Raw genomic sequence first — 25,660 nt, forward strand, 5'->3', positions numbered from 1 at the left:
TGTGTACATGGGGGGATTACTGTACTTCGGGCTTTACCCACAGCTGCTTGGGTAATGTCCATTTTACCCAGTACTGGTTTAGGGTCCCAGGAAGGGGGAGACCTTGACGTGGTCCTGGGCTTGATCCTTTGGTGCCAAATGTAACTGACTTCCCCCAGTTTTGCTTTTAAACATTACTGAGTATCTGCTGGCCAGGTTTTCTGTGTGTTGTGTTTATAATGTTTGTAATGCTTCCCTGCGGGCCTGTTACCCAGGCTGTTCAGGGGTTAAATGCCTGGGTAGCTGGGAACCCTGCAGCTGTCTATCAGTTTTCAGGGCCGTGGAGTTAACAGTGGCTTAAGATGTGTACCCAGTCCAGTCTGCGGTCTATTCCTGTGTTTTATATATATATATGCCAAAAAAAAGAGTGCAGTCGCCAGGACTTTAACACATTTTTAATCCTTAAATGTACCCCAGGCGATTGCATGTTTTGGATTCTGAAGTGCTTGTCTGTTTGGTAATATATCTATACATATCTATCTATCTATCTATCTATCTATCTATCTATCTATCTATCTATATATATATATATATATATATATATATATGTCTGTATGTGTGTACGCATGTATTTGTAAATACATATATAGTCACATATAAATACACAGACATATATACACATATAAACACATAAATACACACATATATATATATATATATATATATATATATATATATATATATACATACAGTGCATTTGGAGCCCTTTACAGTCAAGAAGATGAAAACATGAAAAAAAAATATTTATGCAATATTTATATTTAATTAAGTGTTTAACTGTGTATTTACTGTAAATATTACACATGCCAATGTTCTTCACAAAGGGGAAATAAAAGTATTTTTAAATAGATATTCCTATAAATATCTGTATATATCTATAATTATATATATATATATATATATATATATATATATAACAAAGTATTGAGATGAACTTTTGATATTGACCAATGACCTAAATTCTTTCCAAATCAGACAATGTGATTGTCTGGATTTGTTTCCACATTTTGTCTCTCATAGTTGAGGTATACCTATGATGAAAATTACAGGCCTCTCTCATCTTCTTAAGTGGGAGAACTTGCACAATTGGTGGCTGACTAAATACTTTTTTGCCCCACTGTATATATACATACACATACATATTCTGCTATGTGAAGAACATTGGAATGTGAAATATTCATATTTCATAACGGGTTAGCGCACTTGGTTAAATCGGGTTTGAGCGCGAGTATGGGTGTTGAAGCGGTAAAAAGCGCGCCACTTGTAATCTAGCCCTTTATCGGGTATTATACTGTAATGTATGTGTCTAAGTTTCGCATACAAAAAGTTCCGCTCATTAGCAAGATACACAGCTACCAAGGTGAATCTTTTAGAAGAGCTTTTGAGAAATAGGAAAGTTAATGTTAATACTGTATGACAAATAATCAAGAAACAGTTCTTGTTCTAAACCATAGATGGTTTCTCTCACCTTCGGCAACATCATCATCCACTGTAAGTTTGAGGGTCTTCCCTCTCCGCACCACTCGGACAGTATGCCATTCATTGTCATTCAGCTTCTGTCCAGCATAAAGGGTCTCTGGCCCCTTACCTAGCGCACAGTGAAAGAGCGGTGTTAAATACTGGCATTTGTTACTGACTTGCACGCTATCAGGGCAGGCTCAAACAGCACTTTGTTATGACTATAGACTAACAGGATTGGCTTGGGTAATGTGGACAATCATGTGACTATAGGTTCTCATTACAAGCTCAGTCATTACTGGGTTTCTATCTAATAAAGGGAATTCTTTTAACTACAGGTGATCACGCCAGATTCAGGCATTGCTATGTTTCTAAGTAAAACCAATCATACTTATGACTATAAGTTACTAGTACAGGCTCAGACATTGCTGAATTTCCAAGTAATACGGGGTATTCTTAGGTCTACTGGCATCAGGACTAGCCCATATATTGCTAGTTCTGTCTACTGAAGGGTCATCGTATGTCCACAAATTATCACAACAAGGTTGGTTTAATATAATGAAGAGTGACCCTCTCCACAGTGACACAAACAAGGGAAGGCACAAATTCTCTTGTTCTCTGTCTACTGTAATCTGTAAATGTATGACTACAGACTATAGGGGCAGGAAAATGTATCACTACTACCAAGTTTGATATAATGTATGTGACTGCAGATTATCAGGACAGGCTCCAAATATTATGCCCTTCAGGCTAACTCAAAATGACCTTTGCAAATCATCAGGTCAGTCTCTGCAGGATTCAGTCAGTGCAGGATTCCAACTCAGTGTATCGTGGCATCCTAATTAGACTTATATGGACAGTCCTGTTACACTCAACAACCACAAAGATCCACTCTTTCCATGCTCAGGTTTGATCACACAAATCTCTATATACAATGCATGAAATTATCCCACAGAGACTTGTGCTACCCTCATGCACTCAACCAAAAGAGACCTGTGCTACCATCATGCACTCATGCCACAGAGAACTGAGCTACCGTCATGCACTCATCCCAAAGAGGCCTGAGCTACCGTCATGTATTCATCCCACAGAGACCTGAGCTAACATCATGTATCATCCCACAGAGACTTGAGTTACCAACATGTATTCATCCCACAGAGACCTGTGCTACCATCATGCACTAATCCCACATAGATCTGTGCTACAGTCATGTATTCATCCCACAGAGACCTGGGCTACCATCATGCACTCATCCCACAGAGACCTGAGCTACCATCATGTATTCATTCCACAGAGACCTGAGCTACCATCATGCACTCATCCCACAGAGACCTGAGCTACCATCATGCACTCAGCCCACAGAGACCTGAACTATAATCATATATTCATCCCACAGAGACCTGAGCTATCATCATGCTCTCATCTCACAGAGACCTGTGCTATCATCATGCACTCATCCCACAGAGACCTGAGCTACCATCTTGTATTCATCCCACAGAGACCTGAGCTATCATCATGTATTCATCCCACAGAGACCTGACCTATCATCATGTATTCATCCCACAGATACCTAAGCTACCATCATGCACTCATCCCACAGAGACCTGAGCTACCATCTTGTATTCATCCCACAGAGACCTGAGCTATCATCATGTATTCATCCCACAGAGACCTGACCTATCATCATGTATTCATCCCACAGAGACCTGAGCTACCATCATGCTCTCATCTCACAGAGACCTGTGCTATCATCATGCACTCATACCACAGAGGCCTGTGCTATCATCATGCACTCATCCCACAGAGACCTGAGCTACCATCATGCATGCATCCCACAGAGACCTGAGCTACCATCATGTATTCATCCCAGAGACCTGAGCTACCATCATGTATGTATCCCACAGAGACCATGTGCTACAATCATGTATTCATCACACAGAGACCTGAGCTACCATTATGTATTTATTCCACAGAGACCTGTGCTACCATCATGCACTCATCCCACAGAGACCTGTGCTACCATCATGCACTCATCCCACAGAGACCTAAGCTACCATCATGCACTCATCCCACAGAGACCTAAGCTACCTGTCAGGGTGCCAGGAATCAGACGAGAAGTGCAAAAATAATCACACCTTTATTAATAGCAAAAAATAATAAAAAGTCCACAAGTCAAAAAACAAGCCAGGAATCAAAACCAGAGCTGGTAGTCAGACAAGCCGAGTCAGGAGCCAAAGCGAGTAGTCAGACGAGCCGGAATCAGGAACTAGGAGAACAGCAGAGTCAGGAACAAGCCAGGGATCAGGAACCAGGAGGGACGTCAGACAGCCAGGTAATACACAGGAGCTCTCACAAACAGGTCTGAGACAACGCAAGGGCAAAGCATACTGAACAAAGGCCCTTTAAATAATAAGTGATGACATCACAATTCTGAGACTTGCATCCTGTCTCACATGGATGATGTAAACCAGTCTGGCCATAAAAGGAAGTACAGGAAGTGAGCAGCATCTCCCAGAATGCACCAAAGTCAGCAAGAGAGGTGAGTAAAATGGCTGCCAGCAGCACATGGCAAACAAGATAGGAAAAAACCCTGACAGTACCCTCCCCTCAACGACCCCTCCCCCGCGGGAGGACAAAAGGCTTATTGGGGAAACGGGCATGGAAGGCACGGAGAAGGGCGGGAGCATGAACATCAGAGGAGGAAACCCATGAACGCTCCTCTGGACCGTAGCCCCTCCAATGAACCAAATACTGTACGCGGCCCCTGGACATATGAGAGTCAATAATGCCGCTGACCTCATACTCCTTATGGTTGTCAACAAAGATACGACGGGGACAAGGCAACACAGTGGTAAACCGATTACAAACCAATGGTTTCAAGAGGGAGACATGAAAAACATTGGAGATGCGCATTGCAGGAGGAAGGTCAAGAGCGTAGGCCACAGGATTGACCCGTCGGAGTATTCGAAAAGGACCAACATAACGGGGAGCCAGTTTATTGGAAGGCACACAAAGGTTCAAGTTGCGGGAGGACAGCCAAACTCTCTCACCAACCTGGTAGGAAAGTGCAGGCAGACGCCTACGATCAGCCTGGAACTTTTGGCGCTGCATAGAATGATGAAGGCAATCCTGAATCTGCACCCACGTGGAACGGAGTTGCCGGAGATGCTCCTCTAAAGCCGGAATACCGAGACATGAATGAATCGGGCAACAAGGATGGTTGAAACCCATAATTCGCCATGAACGGGGATAACTTGGAGGAAGCATTAATAGCACTATTACAAGCAAACTCTGCCCAAGGTAACAGTTCAGACCAATTATTGTGGTGATCTGAGACATAGCAACGGAGGAACTGTTCCAGAGCTTGATTAGACCGTTCCGCAGCTCCATTGAATTGAGGGTGATATGCCGAGGAGAAGGAGAGCTGGATCCCCATTTGAGCACAAAAGGAAGGCCAAAATCTGGAGACAAACTGGCTATCCCGGTCCGACACTATCTCCTTGGGTAACCCATGTAAACAGAAGACCTCACGGGCAAAAATTAGACAACTTCTTCAAGGGAATGCAATGTGACATTTTAGAAAAACGGTCAACCACCATAAGGATAACAGTATTGCCATTGGAAACAGGGAGCTCGACAATGAAGTCCATGGAAAGATGTGTCCAAGGACGTTCACCATTAGCAATAGGTTGAAGAAGACCCACAGGAAGACGTCGAAGAGTCTTATTCTGTGCACAAACTGAGCAGGAGGCAACATACGCAGCAACATCAGAACGAAGACCTGGCCACCAGAATTGTCGAGTGACAGACCAAATCAATTGGTTCTTGCCTGGGTGACCTGCGGCTTTAGGATAGTGGTAAGTGTGCAAAAGTTTAGTTCGAAGATTCTCAGGAACAAAACACTTACCACTAGGTTATTCAGGAGGTGCATTGGTTTGTGCAGGCAGGATCTCCTCCCCCAAGGGAGAAGTCAAATTAGTACGTATGGTAGACAAAATATGGTCAGGAGGTATAACTGGAGTAGGTACAGACTCCTCCTTGGACAGAGGTGAAAATTGTAGAGAGAGGGCATCAGCCCTAACATTATTACTACCAGGCAGGTAGGAGACCACATAATTAAACCGAGACAAAAATAGCGCCCATCTGGCCTGTCGGGGCGACAAACATTTTGCTTCAGATAGATAACTTAAATTCTTGTGGTCAGTGAGAATGAGCACTGGCACGCTAGTACCCTCGAGAAGATGCCTCCATTCCTTGAGTGCCAAAATTGTGGCCAGAAATTCCCTGTCGCCAATTTCATAATTGCACTCCGCTGGAGACAATTTCTTAGAGAAGAAACCACACGGATGCAAGGAACTGTCAGATGTAGGACGTTGAGACAAGAGGGCACCTACTCCAGTCTAAGATGCATCGACCTAAAGAACGAAAGGCAGGACAGGGTTAGGATGAGCCAGAACTGGAGCGGCAGAAAAGGCAGTCTTAAGACTATCAAAGGCCTTAATGGCAGTAGGTGACCAATGGAGTGGATCACTCTCTTTACGGGTCATGTCTGTGATAGGTTTGACCAAGGAAGAAAAGTTTTTAATAAACTTTCTATAGTAATTGGCGAACCCCAAAAAACGTTGAATAGACCGAAGACCAACTGGGAGAGGCCACTGCAGAACTGCAGATAACTTGTCAGGATCCATGGAGAACCCTGCAGATAAGATAACCTAGGAATGTTACTTGAGTCTGATGGAACTCACATTTCTCAAGTTTACAAAACAGGCCGTTCTCACGTAGTCTCTGAAGAACCCGTGTAGCATCAGAACGATGAGCCTCAAGTGTGGGTGAGTGTATGAGGATGTCGTCTAAGTACACCACAACACACTGTTGCAACATATCTCGTAGGACATCATTAATAAATTCCTGGAAAACAGCAGGAGCATTACATAGGCCAAAGGGAATTACAAGATACTCATAATGCCCGCTCCTGGTGTTAAATGCTGTTTTCCATGGCCCTCCTTGATCCTAACAAGATTGTACGCTCCTCTCAAATCAAGTTTAGAAAAGACCGTAGCTCCCTTGAGGCGGTCAAAGAGTTAATGGTAAGACGTTTAAGACCCCTATAATCGATGCATGGTCTTAACTCGCCACTCTTTTTCTTCACAAAGAAGAAGCCAGCCCCTGCAGGAGAGCAGGACTTGCGGATGATCCCCCGTGACAGAGCATTGGAAACATACTCCTCCATAGCACAATGCTCTGCAACAGACAGAGGGTAAACCCGGCCCGAGGAGGAATGGCTCCGGGTTGCAGGTCTATGGCACAATCGTAAGGCCGGTGAGGAGGCAACGTACCGGCACGCACCTTGTCAAAAACGTCTAGGAACTCTCGGTACTCCTCTGGCAATTGAGATACCGAAGAAGTGCACAAGACTTTAACTGGTTTCTGAAGACAAGTGGAAATACATTGCGGAGACCACGACAAAATTTCGGACTTGCGCCAGTCGAGACTGGGATTGTGCTTTTGGAGCCAGGGATAACCCAGAACAACCGGAAAATGCGGAGAGTTTATCACCTGGAACTGGAGGGTTTCAAAATGGAGAAACCCAACAGCCATGGATAACGGAGCAGTTTCGTGAGTAACAAGTGCGGGCTGAAGGGGCCTGCCATCAATGGCCTCAATAGCAAGCAGAACGGACCGAGGCAAAACAGGAATGGAGTGCTTTGATACAAAAGCACTGTCAATGAAATAGCCCACAGCACCGGAGTCAACAAGAGCCTGGGTGACTATGGAGGAGTCCACCCAGGAAAGGACAACCGTGACCAAAGGTTTCTCCTTTAGCGGTTCCGGGGACAAGGATAAACCACCTAAGGTCTGCCCCCGACAGGACCTTAGGTGTGAGCGTTTCCTGGCCGTGTAGGACAAGACTTCAAAAGGTGGCCCTGTAACCCACAATAGAGGCAGAGCCCCTCCCTCCTCCTAAAGGCCCTCTCCGCCGTGGAGAGACATGTGAATCCCAACTGCAGCGGCTCAGCAGTACCTGGTGACTCGGGACCAGGAGGCATGGGAGGAGAGGGAGGCATGGGTGGGAACGAACACATAGGAGACAACGGTACAGGAGGCTTCCGCAAGCGCTCCTTGAAAGAAGGCCTCTCACTTAGTCTGATGTCAATTAGGATCAAAAAATACACCAATGCCTCGAGATCTTCTGGTAAATCTCTGGCAGCAACTTCATCTTTAATCGCATCAGAGAGCCCATGAAAGAAGGTGGCAACAAGGGCTTCATTGTTCCAGCCTACCTCTGCTGCAAGCGTACGGAACTCAATGGCATACTGAGCAACAGATCTTGTACCCTGCAGAATGGACATGAGTCGTTTAGCAGCAGAGGAGGAGCGAGCCGGAACATCAAATACCCTTCGAAAGGAGGCCACAAATTCAGGGTAATTTGAAATCACAGGTTTATTAGTCTCCCACAAGGGATTAGCCCAGGCAAGAGCTGTGTCAGAGAGTAACGAGATGAGAAATCCCACCTTAGCTCTGTCAGAGAGAAACGCCTGAGGTAACATCTCAAAGTAAATGCCCACCTGGTTCAAAAACCCTCTGCACTGATTAGGATTGCCTCCATATCGCTGAGGTAGAGGTGCAGAACCGGACAAGCTCCTGGTAGGACTAGGTGCATCAGTGGAAACAGGAGCAGCCATAACTTGCGGGACACTTTGGTCCAAATGTGCAGTGCGAGTCAGCAGAGTTTGCAGAGCTAGTGCAAATTGATCCAAGCGGTGATCCTGTTCATCCATCCTGGAAATTATGGCAGGTAAAGGTGGATTATTAGCACCATCAGGATTCATGGCCCTTGCGTAATGTCAGGGTGCCAGGAATCAGAGAGACGAGAAGTGCAAAAATAATCACACCTTTATTAATAGCAACAAATAATAAAACAAATAATAAAAAGTCCACAAGTCAAAAAACAAGCCAGGAATCAAAACCAGAGCTAGTAGTCAGACAAGCCGAGTCAGGAGCCAAAGCGAGTAGTCAGACGAGCCGGAATCAGGAACTAGGAGAACAGCAGAGTCAGGAACAAGCCAGGGATCAGGAACCAGGAGGGACGTCAGACAGCCAGGTAATACACAGGAGCTCTCACAAACAGGTCTGAGACAACGCAAGGGCAAAGCATACTGAACAAAGGCCCTTTAAATAATAAGTGATGACATCACAATTCTGAGACTTGCAGCCTGTCTCACATGGATGATGTAAACCAGTCTGGCCATAAAAGGAAGTACAGGAAGTGAGCAGCATCTCCCAGAATGCACCAAATTCAGCAAGAGAGGTGAGTAAAATGGCTGCCAGCAGCACATGGCAAACAAGGCAGGAAAAAACACTGACACTACCATCATGCACTCATCCCACAAATACCTGTGCTACCATCATGCACTCATCCCACAGAGACCTGTGCTACCATCATGCACTCATCCCACAGAGACCTAAGCTAACATCATGCACTCATCCCAGAGACCTAAGCTACCATCATGCACTCATCCCACAAATACCTGTGCTACCATCATGCTCTCATCTCACAGAGACTTGTGCTAACATCATTGCACTCATCCCACCGAGACTCGTGCTGCCATCATGCACTTATTCCAGAGAGACCTGTGCTACCATCATGCACACATCCCAAATAGACCTGTGCTACCATTATGCACTCATCCCACAGAGACCGGTGGTTCCATCATGCGCTCATCCCACAGAGACCTGCGCTACCATCATGCACTCATCCCACAGAGACTTGTGCTACCATCATACTCTCATCTCACAGAGACTTGTGCTACCATCATGCTCTCATCTCACAGAGACTTGTGCTACCATCATACTCTCATCTCACAGAGACTTGTGCTACCATCATACTCTCATCTCACAGAGACCGGTGCTACCATCATGCACTCAACCAAGAGACCTGAGCTACCATCATTGCACTCATCCCACAGAGACTTGTGCTACCATAATGCACTTATTCCATAGAGACCTGTGCTACCATCATGTACTCATCCCAAATAGACTGGTGCTACCATCATGCACTCATCCCCCAATGAACTGTGCTACCATCATGCATTCATCCAACAAAACCTGGTGTTACCATGATCTGTTTATCCTATGTGCAATCATCATTTTCATTTATACTCTAGCAATATTTACCCTCTTTATTACCAGACTATGTTCCAATTGTCCCATTATACAACAGAGACCCATCCTTCTCATTTAAAAATTAAGCAGACTAAACAAACCCCATAAAGACATAAGTGCGTGGATTTAAACTATACAGTCACACAAACTTCATACATATTCCCTACAATACATATCACACAGAGTCACCATCCTCTTCCAAAGGTTCCCTAATTCCTTTTGATTTGGAGTTCAGGAGGTCACCATAACATTAAACTGTTGTGCTTTTGCAATTGATTAGCTTTTATTTCATATGTTACCCAGGTAATGCTTTTTTCCTGTAGCTTAAGTAAGGACACAGTATTTATTTTAAGTTTAAACACATTTCTATGGCCTATAACACACACATAAAATAAGTAGTAGTTGGGAAATAAATAGTGCTCAAAGAAGAGAGACACTTACCTTTTTTTTTTTTTAAAGAGGATAATACATTACAATCTTTTCTTGGGATCATAGCAAAACTCAAAAAGGCAAACAAAAAAAAATCACTTACCTTATTTAATCCATGAACTGACCACTGGTGCCCACATATTTCTAATAGTATACTGCCATTAACTAATACCCTTCATTCTCTAAAAATATTGTTAAACATAATTTCTTAATCAGAATCATTCCTAATTTAATTGTTTTGTCCTCCTGATTATTGTCTACTTGAATCTAACAGAAATTTTTTGTTGGAAGCTGTAATCTGTTTGATTGTTCTAATGCTGGTAGAATTTTTAAATTATATTTTACTACTTAAAAAATCACTGGCAACCAGTACATCGAAGAAAGAGTCATCTGTCCTGCTAAGACGGAGCATGTATCAACATACACTTCTAGTATATACATGAGAAAGTACACATTTAAAATATCAGCAGTATGTACCACACCTTCCCTCTCAAAGTGGTACCCAAGGACTGGCCTCACAGACAGGAACAAGAGATATCCAAGAAAGGTTACCCACAAAAGGTGAGTGTTCACAGTAATACACGCAGCAGGCATCCTGACTGAACGATAGTTTATGAGCTACTGAAAATTTGTCTTAGTAAAATGCTGTGAGTGTTTTCTATCTCACCCCATACCCTATTAATTGTGACTGATGAAAACGTTTCACTAAGTTTAAATATTTAGCAAAAAACAGCTTATCTCCTAACTGTCCATCTTCTAAGAAAAAAAACTGGTGAAGATTTATCAAAGGATCTGGCTGCAGGCTCGCATGAGCTAACTTGAAGCTGAGAGTTAAGAAGCAGCGGTCTAACACACTTTACCACCTATTATATAATTTGCTTCATTCTCTTGGTATAGTTGTTGAAAAGCATACCTAGGTAGGCTCAGTAGCAGCAATCACTAGGTGGGGCAAGCTTCTGATAGGTGGCTGCGCTTATATGCCTCGTCATTGGCTTACCTGATGTGTTCAGCTAGGTCCCAATGCACTTTAACAAGGGATACCAAGGGAATGAAACAAATTTGATAATAGAAGTAACTGGAAAAAATTGAGTTTCATGTTCCTTTAAGCACAAAAATGTTATCGTTGTATTGAGGGAAACAGAAAATATTACAACTGACTTTAAGGCTGTGTCCCTCTCTAATAATTTGTCTCATGTCTCAGAACTTATTATGTATATGAGAAAAAAGCAGAGGTAGTAATTCCATTGCCAGAATGATACATTGTGAGCTATAGCGTGTTGGGACAGCAAGCAAGAGGTGTTAACATATAATTATTGTTAACTTGGGTTAAAGGGACAGTCTACTCCAGAATTGTTATTTAAAAAGATAGATAATCCTTTAATTACCCATTCCCCTGTTTTGCTTAACCAACACGGTTATATTAAAGGGACACTGAACCCAAAGTTTTTCTTTTGTGATTCAGATAGAGCATACAAGTTTAAGCAACTTTCTAACTTACTCCTATTATCAATTTTTCTTTGTTCTCTTGCTATCTTTATTTGAAAAAGAAAGTCCAGTACCTTGGACAGCACTTGTTTATTGGTGGATGAATTTATCCACCAATCAGCAAGAACAACCCAGGTGGTTCACCAAAATGGGCCGGCATTTAAACTTACATTCTTGATTTTCAAATAGATACCAAGAGAATGAAGAACATTTGCTAATACGAGTAAATTAGAAAGTTGCTCAAAATTGCATGCTCTATCTGAATCACAAAAGAAAATAATTGGGTTCAGTGTCCTTTTAATATACTTTTTACCTCTGTGATTACTTTGTATCTAAGCCTCTGCAAACTGCGGGCTTAGAAATTAGCATATGAGCCTACCTAGTTTTAGCTTTCAACAAAGAATACAAAGAGCACAAAGCACATGTGATGATAAAAGAGAATTGGAAAGTTGTTTAAAATTGCATTCTCCATCTGAATCAGGAAAGTTTAATTTGGACTAGACTGTCCCTTTAAGCTAAATAATACCAATCAACAACCACTGTGCAGTAAACCACACCTATTATCGTATAGGTTAGTGCTATGGTTATGTTGTCTGCTCTTTGTCAGTAAGGATTGTAAAGGGATTGTCAATTAAACACATGTAGCATGCTTCTAATGATGGCAGGGTAGGGATGCTACCTTGGCCATGTTTTTCTGGACACTTATGAGCCGGGTGTGCAGAGAGGAACAGGAATAGTGCTGTATAGTGTCACTATTTGTGTGCTTTCTAGGGTTGAAATTCATGTTCCTCTCGGCTCACCCTGCATCATGTATAACTCATAAGTGTCCAGGAACATGGCTGAGGTGGCAAACCTATTGCAGGGCATATCTACAGGGATTTTAGAGGTCTCAGTTCAGACCAAGGGGTCAATTTATGAAGCTCCGTACAGAGCTTGATGCCCCGTGTTTCCGGCGAGCCTTCAGGCTTGCCAGATACAGAAGTTATGAAGCAGCGGTCTAAAGACCGCTGCTCCATAACTGGTCCCACTGCTCTGAGGCGGCAGACAGAAATTAACCCGATCGAATATGATTAGGTTGATTGACACCCCCACAAATCTGCAGGGGGCGGTATTGCACCAGCAGTTCACAAGAACTCCTGGTGCAATGATAAATGCCGACAGCGTACGCTATATCGGATCATGTCCGCTCGCACCATAGTAAATAGGCCCCCAAGCCCAAACCTCTAGGGAGCCCATCTAGTTCTGCAATCAGTAATGGTATCACTCCACCTACCTGCATCGTGTCTGCCCCCTCTTTGCCCACCTGCAAACCAGGCTCATAGTTTAAAGAAAATGAATGGTTTGTCTTTACAGTATGGTAGCAGGGTTTCCGAGATTGCTGCCACAGTGTTGCTGTGCCATAAAAACCTGCCACTGTGTTTGTACGATATATTCTGACATATTAACTAAAGAAAAGCAGCTTTACTCACCTGTGTGATGCTGGCTCGGCTTCTGTTAGTTGCAGACAACCAGAAAATGTGCTGCTGAAATAAGGGGCCCCTCCACAGCCTTTACTATGGGGCCCAGTGATGTACAGTTACTCCCCTTATTAGTTGTCAGTATCTCACAGCCTTTACCATAAGGCCCAGTGATGTACAGTTACTCCCCTTATTAGTTGTCAGCATCTCACAGCCTTTACCATGGGGCCCAGTGATGTATAGTTACTCCCCTTATTAGTTGTCAGCATCTCACAGCCTTTACCATGGGGCCCAGTGATGTACAGTTACTCCCCTTATTAGTTGTCAGCATCTCACAGCCTTTACCATGGGGCACAGTGATGTACAGTTACTCCCCTTATTAGTTGTCAGCATCTCACAACCTTTACCATGGGGCACAGTGATGTACAGTTACTCCCCTTATTAGTTGTCAGTATCTCACAGCCTTTACTATAAGGCCCAGTGATGTACAGTTACTCCCCTTATTAGTTGTCAGCATCTCACAGCCTTTACCATGTGGCCCAGTGATGTATAGTTACTCCCCTTATTAGTTGTCAGCATCTCACAGCCTTTACCATGGGGCCCAGTGATGTACAGTTACTCCCCTTATTAGTTGTCAGTATCTCACAGCCTTTACCATAAGGCCCAGTGATGTACAGTTACTCCCCTTATTAGTTGTCAGCATCTCACAGCCTTTACTATAGGGCCCAGTGATGTACAGTTACTCCCCTTATTAGTTGTCAGCAACCTTTACTATGGGGCCCAGTGATGTACAGTACTCCCCCTTATTAGTTATCAGCATCTCACAGCCTTTACCATGGGGCCCAGTGATGTACAGTAACTCCCCTTATTAGTTGTCAGCATCTCACAGCCTTTACCATGGGGCCCAGTGATGTAGTTACTCCCCTTATTAGTTGTCAGTATCTCACAGCCTTTACCATGGGGCCCAGTGATGTACAGTTACTCCCCTTATTAGTTGTCAGCATCTTCCAGCCTTTTCCATGGGGCCCAGTGATGTACAGTTACTCCCCTTATTAGTTATCAGCATCTCACAGCCCTCTTTCCATGGGGCCCAGTGATGTACAGTTACTCCCCTTATTAGTTGTCAGCATCTCACAGCCTTTACCATGGGGCACAGTGATGTTACAGTTACTCCCCTTATTAGTTGTCAGCATCTCACAGCCTTTACATGGGGCACAGTGATGTACAGTTACTCCCCTTATTAGTTGTCAGCATCATCACAGCCTTTACCAGTGGGGCACAGTGATGTACAGTTACTTCCCCTTATTAGTTATCAGCATCTCACAGCCTTTACCATAAGGCCCAGTGATGTACAGTTACTCCCCTTATTAGTTGTCAGTATCTCACAGCCTTTACCATGGGGCCCAGTGATGTACAGTTACTCCCTTATTAGTTGTCAGCATATCACAGCCTTTACCATAAGGCCCAGTGATGTACAGTTACTCCCCTTATTAGTTGTCAGCATCTCACAGCCTTTACCATGGGGCCCAGTGATGCTACAGTTACTCCCCTTATTAGTTGTCAGCATCTCACAGCCTTTTACCATGGGGCCCAGTGATGTACAGTTACTCCCCTTATTAGTTGTCAGCATCTCACAGCCTTAACCATGGGGCCCAGTGATGTACAGTTACTCCCTTATTAGTTGTCAGCATCTCACACGCCTTTACCATGGGGCCCCAGTGATGTACAGTTACTCCCCTTATTAGTTGTCAGCATCTCACAGCCTTTACCATGTGGCCCAGTGATGTATAGTTACTCCCCTTATTAGTTGTCAGTATCTCACAGCCTTTACCATAAGGCCCAGTGATGTACAGTTACTCCCCTTTATCATTTATTTTGTTACCAACAATGAGTACAAATTCCATGAAAACAGAGGATCAAAATATTATGATTCATAGACAACAATCAAGAGAAATAATTAATCATTAACATTCAAAAACCCCAAACAGGAGAGGAAAAAGAAAAAAAATGAAAAAAAAAAAAAAAAAGAACTGCATATTACCCATCATATATCAAGCGGTTGATCCTAAACCATCTGTCTAACTTCTCTTACCTCATTGTTGGATTGTTTTATTTATATTTTAAGGAAAGGGAAAAGAGAAAGAAAAAAAAAAAAAAAAAAAGGGGGGGGGGGGGGGGGGAGGGGAAGGGAAAAAAAAAAAAAAAAAAAAGGAAGAGATAAAGGATAGGATGGAGGGAGAAGGAAGAGCCCGGTTCTCTAAAAATTCCTCTAAATCACCAGATACCCAACAGTATTATCTCCGAATTCTTAAATGGGGAAATCAAATAATCGATTTCTCTTTCAGGAAAAATCTTAATGAATGGCGCCCATTTATCGAAAAATTTCTTTACATCAATTTCATTATCTATATTGGTATTTTTCTGTTCTAAGACACATTGTTTCTTTATATGATCCCTGATTTCAGGAATAGTTGGTATCAACCTCATTTTCCATTTCTTACATATCAAGTATCTGGTAGCTAGGATAGATAAATTAACTAGTTTCTCATTAGGCTGTTGCCCATCTTCAGGTTTTAGACAAAATATGATCTGGAACAGTGAAAGAGCTATTCGGTCAATTTTAAGTTTATTCTTGAGCCAATACTCCAGCTTGGACCATAAATTTCTCAGTCTAGGGCACTGCCAAAACATATGTATTAAATCTGCAGCTAAATAAGAACATTTAGGGCATTTGTTAAACTCATGATTTCGGACTCTGAGGCCTTTTTCCGGGGTGAAGTATGCCCCATGTAAAAGTTTCAGATGAGCATCTCGCCAATTAGAAGAAAATGTCGTTTTTATTACTTTATTGACTGAAAGTTGAATAGTTTCAGAATCAATATTGCTGTATGGAATTAAACTATTCCAGGTCAAGGCCAACTTTTCCAACATAGGGGTGGCCCTGTTGAGGCTCAATGTATAGTAGCACGATGCAATGGACATGGAAGAATTTTTAGATATTGTTAACCAGGTTTCTAAGCTACCCAAGGACCAGTTCCACCCAGTCTTATGGATGAGATCTGCTATATAATGTCTTATCTGTAGGTATGCGAAAAAATCTTTGTTTGGCAGATTGAATTCAGTCCGTAATTCCTCGAAAGATTTAACACATTTTCTCTCCTGGTTAATTAAATGAACAACTCTATTCAGACCATTGCTGTGCCATCTATTAAAAACAACTGAGTCCAGACCTGGTTGGAAATTCGGGTTTCTAATTAAGGGGAGATATTTTGATACCAAGGGAGATATTGAAAGAGATTTGGATAATTTAGACCATGCTTTAAGCGGGTTCAGAATGAATTTAAGTTCCTTTATGCTTGTTGGAAGATCCCTGAGGTCCATGTGTGCCAGGGCTATTGGAGAATATGGTTCACAAACATTAAGTTCAAGATCATTGTTTAGAACATAGTTCTTAGTTAAGAACCAATCTACTAATATGCGGGCTAGAAAACAGAGGTTATAGGATCTTAGATTTGGCAAAGCCAGTCCTCCCATTTCTCTTGGCGCTGTTAATTTAGAAAAAGCTATCTTCGATTTTTTCCCCTGCCATATAAATTGGCCAAATGACGAATTCATTGACCGTATATCTTTCTCGAATAAGATCAATGGGACATTTTGTAAAATGTAGAGCAACTTGGGGAGAAGTACCATTTTAAATAGGGCTGTTCGGCCGGATATTGAAAGTGGTAAATTTTGCCAGACCCTAAGCCTTTCCTTGATATATCCTAACATTGGGGTTATATTCGCCTTATACAAATCTTTTAAATTAATTGGAATTTTAATTCCTAAATATTTCATTGAGTCTGAAACCACTCTGAAGGGTAAATCTGTCTTGCTAGTCTTATTTTTCCTGAGCCAAATTAATTCAGATTTTGTGGCATTTACTTTATATCCTGAGAATACCCCAAAATGGTCAGTAATCTGCAGGAGCTTTGGAATATTTTTTGCTGTATTAGATAAATATATAAGTAGGTCATCCGCGTATAATCCTACTTTCATTTCATGGTTTCTAATTTTTATACCCTCCAGTGAGCTCCTGATCCTAATTGCTAAAGGTTCTATGGCTACGTCAAAGAGGAGCGGAGAGAGAGGACAACCCTGCCGAGTGCCCCTCTTCAATGCAATTGAGGGGGAGATGTCATTATTAATGATCAAGCTTGTAGAAGAATACTTGTATAAATTTTCCACAAGTTTAGGGAAATTGCCATTAATCCCAAACCTTGCTAACGAACAAATTAAATGTTTATGGATTACTAGATCGAAAGCTTTTTCCGCGTCAAGAGACAAAATGGCCAGGTCGAGGGGGTCCCCCCCCCCCCGCCCCCTGTACAGATTTTCCCTGAGTATATTCCAAAGTGACCAATAACTCCCTAATTTTTGCTGACGAGTTCCGATTATTAAGGAATCCAGCTTGGTCCGGGTGGATTACCATAGACAAAATGGGTTGAAGCCGTGTTGCTAAGATGGAGGAGAGGATTTTATAATCTGAGTTTAACAGTGCGATTGGTCTATAAGACTCTTTACATGTGGGATCCTTCCCTTCTTTTAAAATCAACGTGGTGAGTGACGAGGCGAAAGAAGACGTAGGCTGTTTGTGGTGAATAAAAATATCATTGTATAGTCTGGCTAAATGAGAGACAATCTCTGAAGATAAGATTTTGTAGAATTCATTGGGCAATCCATCCGGACCAGCTGCCTTGTTTAGGGAAAGTTTGGCAATTATTTTTTCAATCTCTTCCCTTGTAATGGGAGCATTAAGTCTAGCAATCTCCTCAGGAGTTGCCATAGGAAAGATGATTTTACTATAGAATTCAGTCGCTTTGTCTATATCAAACTCCGTATTAGTATAGAGTTGCTGATAATATTGATGAAATATATTTGTAATTTCTTCAGATTTAACTAAATATTTCCCATTATGTTGGATTTTGTCAATATTGGATTTTTTATTCTCGTTCTTAATTAATTTAGATAGCATTTTTCCAGATTTATTTCCAAATTTATGCAGTTTAGCCTGCAGCCTCAACTCGCTAAATGTTTCCTGAGTTAAATGAAAGGTATCTCTCGCGGTTTTAGCTCGAAGGTATCTAGCCCAATTTACAGGAGTTTTTTCCAGTAAATAAAGATTGTAAGAGTTAATTAATGAATTATGAACTTCCTTTTCTCTTGCTTTTCTTCTCTTATTTTGAGTAACAAAATATGCGATAATTTCCCCTCTGAGGACTGCTTTAGCAGTTTCCCAGAAGATGTCTGTGCGTTCGACATAGTTGATATTAAATTGAGCATACTCCGTAAATTTATTCCTCAGCCACTGTTTGAACTTCAAATCAGTGAAGAGATAATAAGGGAAGAAGAATCGCAAGGTCTTTGAACTGGATTGAGCCCGAGTAAATTCAAGAGATATAGGCCCGTGGTCTGATAAAAAAATTGGCATTATCTCAGATTTTATCATTGTGGAGTTCAAATGATCGCTGATTAAGAACAAGTCAATCCTCGACAAGGTTTTGTGAGCCTTGGATAGGCAGGTGAAATCTTGAATGTCAGGATTCTGATATCTCCAGATGTCTCGTAAAGAGAGGATCAGTTTAATATTCTTAATCATTTTAGAATCAAGATTATCCTTCTTCTGTTTCAAGGACTTAGTGTCTTTTCTAAGTCTATCTATTGGACATTGAGGGGCCATATTGAAGTCCCCCCCCAAGATTAAGTGGCCTTCCATACTAGAAAGGAGTTTAGCTTGTAATGAATCCCAAAATTCAGGGTCAGTTTTATTCGGGCCATATACATTACAGATTGTATATTTTGCCTGTCCAATTTTCACTTTAACTAGGACATACCTCCCCCCGGGGTCAGCCTCAGAGTGTAGAATCTCCGCTTGAATTTTTTTACCTATAAGTAATGCAACTCCCCTTTTCTTCCCTACACTCGGAGCCGCATATACTTCCTTTACCCAGGATGATTTTAATTTTAATGACTCTTCTAAATTTAAGTGAGTTTCCTGTATTAAACCAATATCTGCCTGGGCTTTCCGCAGGTGTGATAAAATTGCCTTACGTTTAATGGGGGAAGAAATTCCCCCTACATTCCAGGATATGATTTTAAAGTTATCAGTTTTATACGCCATGTATCTTTAAAAAAGAGAGGGAAAAGATTGGGAGACATGAGTGGAAGAAGAGAACCGGGCGGCAAGAAAAAAAAAAAAAAAAAAAAAAGGGAAAACAAAAGGGGGGGGGGGGGGGGAGAAGGGAAAGAAAGAGAGAAGGTGGGGATTCCAATTCTTCATTTTTATAACTGCCATCGCCAAACTACTGGTTTCAGACAATGCTAAGTTGTGGGTTATGTTTGTGTGTCTAGTGTCTTAAAAAGATTTTCAGCAACTTGGACATCATCAATCATATGTGTTATCCCCCTAATTACCACTTTCAGTTTGGAGGGATAAATCAGGACCGCCCTATACCCATGTTGGATGAATTTGGAGCAAATCGGAGCCATCTCCCTTCTCTTTAAAGCTGTATCTGCCGCAAAGTCCTGAAAAATCATAATTCTATTATCATCTATCGTAATAGGTTGGTTCTTACGAAAATATTGCAATAAAAGATCTTTATCTTTATAATTAAGTAATCTTACGATTATAGGTCGAGGTCTACTGCTGTTATTTCTGTCTAAACGTGGAGAGCCTATTCTGTGGACTCTTTCGACTATAATCGATGGATAAGTAGAAGGGATTTTTAGAGCTTTAGTGAGAGTGTCAGATATAAAGGTATCCAGATTTTCAAATTTCTTACTTTCAGGGAGGCCTATTATTCTTAGATTATTTCGTCTGGACCGGTTTTCAAGGTCCTCTACCCTGTCCATCACTTTTTGTAGTTTTTTGGCTGAGGTCTCAATTTTGGTACTATGTATAGTGGCTTGATCTTCTAGATCCGATACCCTCTGCTCTACTTCTTGCAGCCTGCTCGAGAACTGCCTCACCTCATGAGTTAATGAGGAGATATCTTGCTTAATTTCAATTTTAAGTAAGTCAAATTTAGGGGCTAGGGCCTCTAAAATATTAGTCACCAGTATCTGCATATTAAAATTTTCTGGTATTGGTGTCACGTTAATGGGATTTATTTGTTCAACAACTGGGTCTGGCGTGTTCTTAAGTTTTCTGTCTCTATGCCTTCCTGCCATATTTGGGGAAGGGATTTTGGGGGAGTTAGAAAGGAATCTGTCCATGTATCGTGTGAATGTGAGTGAGATTTAAGTGCTACACAAGGTGGGAAAAAAAAAAAAAAAAAAAAAGGGGGGGGGAGGAGTATTGTGAGTGGTTAATTAGTTATAAGGGTAAGTGAGGTAGTGCTAGTGAAGTGAAAGTGAGGGAAAAGGGAGTGTCTGGGGGCTCCAAGAGCCCAGGAGTGCTAGCGAGCTTAGGGCCCGATACTGTATCAAATGTGCTGGGTAACCCAGTAGATTAAACTATCATTTGTGTGAGCCAAAAAAAAAAAAAAAAAAGTTTATTGCGATAACACAGACTTATTCCTCTCCAAACCCCCAAAGTCCAGGTCACGCTTCTACCAGTATTAATTTACTATATTATTGATCCTCTATTAGAATTAGCCAATAGGCGTGGTTTTTGACCAGGGCAAGCAATTATTCTTTCGAGAGAGAAAAGTGTGCAAACAATTTTAAAAATGTATTCTTCAGAGTCTCAGATGTATACTATCCATTTATAATGAGCCTAGTAATATTTAGTGTACCCCATTACTCTATTTTAAGCATGGTAGCAAGATAATTAAATTTTTAGTTATATCAGATTGTATTTGTAAAGCAATTAGGCTAGCTGCAAATTTTTCAATTTTGATCACAAGCACAGTAGGTACAGAGGAGAAAAAAGGAAAAAGAGTAAGCTACAAAGACAAAACAAGATTCATACATTCCGCTGACAATTAGAGGGAAACAAATTGACACCTCTGAGTTTTTCCCTAGTTAGTAATAAATTACTATGACAATTAGGCTTGGCTTTAGATCAGTTATGTCTGTAACTTAAACTAGAAGTAAATTTACTTGATTAGGGAAATATATGTCAGACAAGAGAGGAACTGTATGTAGATTCCTGAAGTTAATTAAGTGTTCATAACTTTAATTTAAAACTCCCAGTCTCACTAAGAGCTACAAGCACTTATGTTCCCCTAAAAATGCCTTAGATAACTTATTCTCTATTATTCTGACTGCCCATGTAAGGTATAAGCATACGAAAAGTCAGAAAAAAAAAAAAGAAAAGAGAGAAAAAAAAAAAAAAAAGGAAAAAAACAAAAAACAAAAAAAACAAAAAAACAACGCAGTTAAAGTCACTACTATGAACCTGACAATATGGCCCAATACCCTCTTACAAATGTATTGTAAGATTTTATATTTTGAGATTCTGTTAATAAGCCCAAGTCCATGGAGCATAGGAGAGTCAAAGATCTAACAACTCATATAGTATGATATTAATTTTCAGCGTTGACTCTACTCCTTTAGCCCAAAAAAAAAAAAAAAAAAAGAGTTGTGGTTTTTAAACCAAGCAAGCCATAATAGTCTTGGTGTGAAAAGATATAATATGTGAATGTAAGGCTAAGTCCACCAGAGCCTTTATATAACAGTTCCAGCAGTAAAGAGAATGAATCTGCAAAGAGTCTCTTGTACAAAGTTAGAAAGCTTAATATTTTAGGCTCAATACGGCAGGTGTCCTTGCACCAAGACTGCAAGATAAATACTTATTAGCAGTTCTATGAATATTACAGCAGTAAAGGCAGAGTTAGATATAATAGTCCAGGGCAGGAAAGTCCTAGGAAAAGGTGCAGTAACTTGTAAGTCCACTCCTCAAGTATGCTTGAGCCACTCAGTGCTATTTAATGTTTAGATTGAAAAAGATGGGTAATTTGAGCGGCATCCCCATGTGTTATAAAACATTGTATCTTTTCCTCTTTAAATGTCCCAGACCATGGCCCTTTAAAGCCAGTGACCCCTTGCCTTTAAGAACCGTTGTACCCCTCTGAGCAGCTTGGCAGCCCCCTTCTTTACAGCCTCCAACAAAGTTGTACACAGTAGATACTTTACGATATCGACAAGAGCCCAAAGGCAAGAGAGACTCACCCCTCCTTATGCTATCAAGCCGCCTCTCTCCATCCGTGATGCAGGCTTCTTGTTCTCCACGGAGCACCTAGGACTGGAGGGGATCCACCCTCGGCACTCTCCGCTCCACAGGTCCAGACGCCAATCGCACGCTCAACTCCCCTCTCGCAGCACCGGTGGGAGGGGGGAGCGTGATGACGTAGCGGCGGTGAGAGAGCCACGCAGCGGCGGTGAGAGAGCCGCAGAATGCCACCGGAATGCCGGGTCTCCGATTCAGGACCGCGCAGAACTCCCTCCCGCGCAGCACCGGTGGGGGAGGGAGAAGAGCAAACTTCAGACAGGGTCCTCCCCAGGAAAACAGGTATGAATAGTATTCTGTGCTGCGGACTTGAAGTTAGTCTGGCGGGGTGGTAGACGCTAGGAGGGGGAGGACAGCTTGTGCACTAGATTGATCGGGCTTTGCCAGCGGGGTAGAAAATTTCACCAACGATAAAGGGGTAAGTGATCAAGGTGGCACTACTGTAGCTGAGTAGAACGCCAGGTTGCTTTCAATAAAGCAGAGTCAAGATGGTGGCAGTCTGAATTGGACTTAAAACCTGTGGGTTGACAGACCACAGGGTTAGGTTCCAGAGTAGTTCTTCTTTTACTGGCCCAGAAGACAGCCCCAAGATTTGAGGCAAGGCGCGAAGGAATCAGCCGCCAGTGATTAGAGGTCTCACAGTTACTCCCCTTATTAGTTGTCAGCATCTCACAGCCTTTACCATGGGGCCCAGTGATGTACAGTTACTCCCCTTATTAGTTGTCAGCATCTCACAGCCTTTACCATGGGGCCCAGTGATGTACAGTTACTCCCCTTATTAGTTGTCAGCATCTCACAGCCTTTACCATGGGGCCCAGTGATGTACAGTTACTCCCCTTATTAGTTGTCAGCATCTCACAGCCTTTACCATGGGACCCAGTGATGTATAGTTACTCCCCTTATTAGTTGTCAGTATCTCACAGCCTTTACCATAAGGCCCAGTGATGTACAGTTACTCCCCTTATTAGTTGTCAGCATCTCACAGCCTTTACCATGGGGCACAGTGATGTACAGTTACTCCCCTTATTAGTTGTCAGTATCTCACAGCCTTTACCATGGGGCCCAGTGATGTACAGTTACTCCCCTTATTAGTTGTCAGCATCTCACAGCCTTTACCATGGGGCCCAGTAATGTACAGTTACTCCCCTTATTAGTTGTCAGCATCTCACAGCCTTTACCATAAGGCCCAGTGATGTACAGTTACTCCCCTTATTAGTTGTCAGCATCTCACAGCCTTTACCATGGGGCCCAGTGATGTACAGTTACTCCCCTTATTAGTTGTCAGCATCTCACAGCCTTTACCATGGGGCCCAGTGATGTACAGTTACTCCCCTTATTAGTTGTCAGCATCTCACAGCCTTTACCATAAGGCCCAGTGATGTACAGTTACTCCTCTTATTAGTTGTCAGCATCTTACAGCCTTTACCATGGGGCCCAGTGATGTACAGTTACTCCCCTTATTAGTTGTCAGTATCTCACAGCCTTTACCATGGGGCCCAGTGATGTACAGTTACTCCCCTTATTAGTTGTCAGCATCTCACAGCCTTTACCATGGGGCCCAGTGATGTACAGTTACTCCCCTTATTAGTTGTCAGCATCTCACAGCCCTTACCATGGGGCCCAGTGATGTACAGTTACTCCCCTTATTAGTTGTCAGCATCTCACAGCCTTTACCATGGGGCCCAGTGATGTACAGTTACTCCCCTTATTAGTTGTCAGCATCTCACAGCCCTTACCATGGGGCCCAGTGATGTACAGTTACTCCCCTTATTAGTTGTCAGCATCTCACAGCCTTTACCATGGGGCCCAGTGATGTACAGTTACTCCCCTTATTAGATGTCAGCATCTCACAGCCTTTACCATAAGGCCCAGTGATGTACAGTTACTCCCCTTATTAGTTGTCAGTATCTCACAGCCTTTACCATGGGGCCCAGTGATGTACAGTTACTCCCCTTATTAGTTGTCAGTATCTCACAGCCTTTACCATGGGGCCCAGTGATGTACAGTTACTCCCCTTATTAGTTGTCAGCATCTCACAGCCTTTACCATGGGGCCCAGTGATGTACAGTTACTCCCCTTATTAGTTGTCAGTATCTCACAGCCTTTACCATAAGGCCCAGTGATGTACAGTTACTCCCCTTATTAGTTGTCAGTATCTCACAGCCTTTACCATGGGGCCCAGTGATGTACAGTTACTCCCCTTATTAGTTGTCAGCATCTCACAGCCTTTACCATGGGGCCCAGTGATGTACAGTTACTCCCCTTATTAGTTGTCAGCATCTCACAGCCTTTACCATAAGGCCCAGTGATGTACAGTTACTCCCCTTATTAGTTGTCAGCATCTCACAGTCTTTACCATGGGGCCCAGTGATGTACAGTTACTCCCCTTATTAGTTGTCAGCATCTCACAGCCTTTACCATGGGGCCCAGTGATGTACAGTTACTCCCCTTATTAGTTGTCAGTATCTCACAGCCTTTACCATGGGGCCCAGTGATGTACAGTTACTCCCCTTATTAGTTGTCAGCATCTCACAGCCTTTACCATGGGGCCCAGTGATGTACAGTTACTCCCCTTATTAGTTGTCAGCATCTCACAACCTTTACCATGGGGCACAGTGATGTACAGTTACTCCCCTTATTAGTTGTCAGCATCTCACAGCCTTTACCATGGGGCCCAGTGATGTACAGTTACTCCCCTTATTAGTTGTCAGCATCTCACAGCCTTTACCATGGGGCCCAGTGATGTACAGTTACTCCCCTTATTAGTTGTCAGTATCTCACAGCCTTTACCATGGGGCCCAGTGATGTATAGTTACTCCCCTTATTAGTTGTCAGCATCTCACAACCTTTACCATGGGGCACAGTGATGTACAGTTACTCCCCTTATTAGTTGTCAGCATCTCACAGCCTTTACCATGGGGCCCAGTGATGTACAGTTACTCCCCTTATTAGTTGTCAGCATCTCACAGCCTTTACCATGGGGCCCAGTGATGTACAGTTACTCCCCTTATTAGTTGTCAGCATCTCACAGCCTTTACCATGGGGCCCAGTGATGTACAGTTACTCCCCTTATTAGTTGTCAGTATCACACAGCCTTTACCATGGGGCCCAGTGATGTACAGTTACTCCCCTTATTAGTTGTCAGCATCTCACAGCCTTTACCATGGGGCACAGTGATGTACAGTTACTCCCCTTATTAGTTGTCAGCATCTCACAGCCTTTACCATGGGGCCCAGTGATGTACAGTTACTCCCCTTATTAGTTATCAGCATCTCACAGCCTTTACCATGGGGCCCAGTGATGTACAGTTACTCCCCTTATTAGTTATCAGCATCTCACAGCCTTTACCATGGGGCCCAGTCATGTACAGTTACTCCCCTTATTAGTTATCAGCATCTCACAGCCTTTACCATGGGGC

The 25,660-nt window shown here is 42.5% G+C and overlaps 1 protein-coding gene across 1 annotated transcript in view; it reads right to left on the reverse strand.

The window, feature by feature from the left end:
- The window catches only part of NRXN3 (neurexin 3), a 1,194,892-nt gene that overhangs the window by 511,139 nt on the left and 658,093 nt on the right, over positions 1-25,660 (reverse strand). The window contains exon 8 of the mRNA XM_053697352.1: positions 1,508-1,627. Coding sequence (XP_053553327.1) covers positions 1,508-1,627 — 120 coding nt within the window. The remainder of the gene's footprint in view (positions 1-1,507; positions 1,628-25,660) is intronic.

The sequence above is a fragment of the Bombina bombina genome, chromosome 1, assembly GCF_027579735.1.
Source record: "Bombina bombina isolate aBomBom1 chromosome 1, aBomBom1.pri, whole genome shotgun sequence".
In the NCBI taxonomy this organism is placed as follows: Eukaryota; Metazoa; Chordata; class Amphibia; order Anura; family Bombinatoridae; genus Bombina; species Bombina bombina.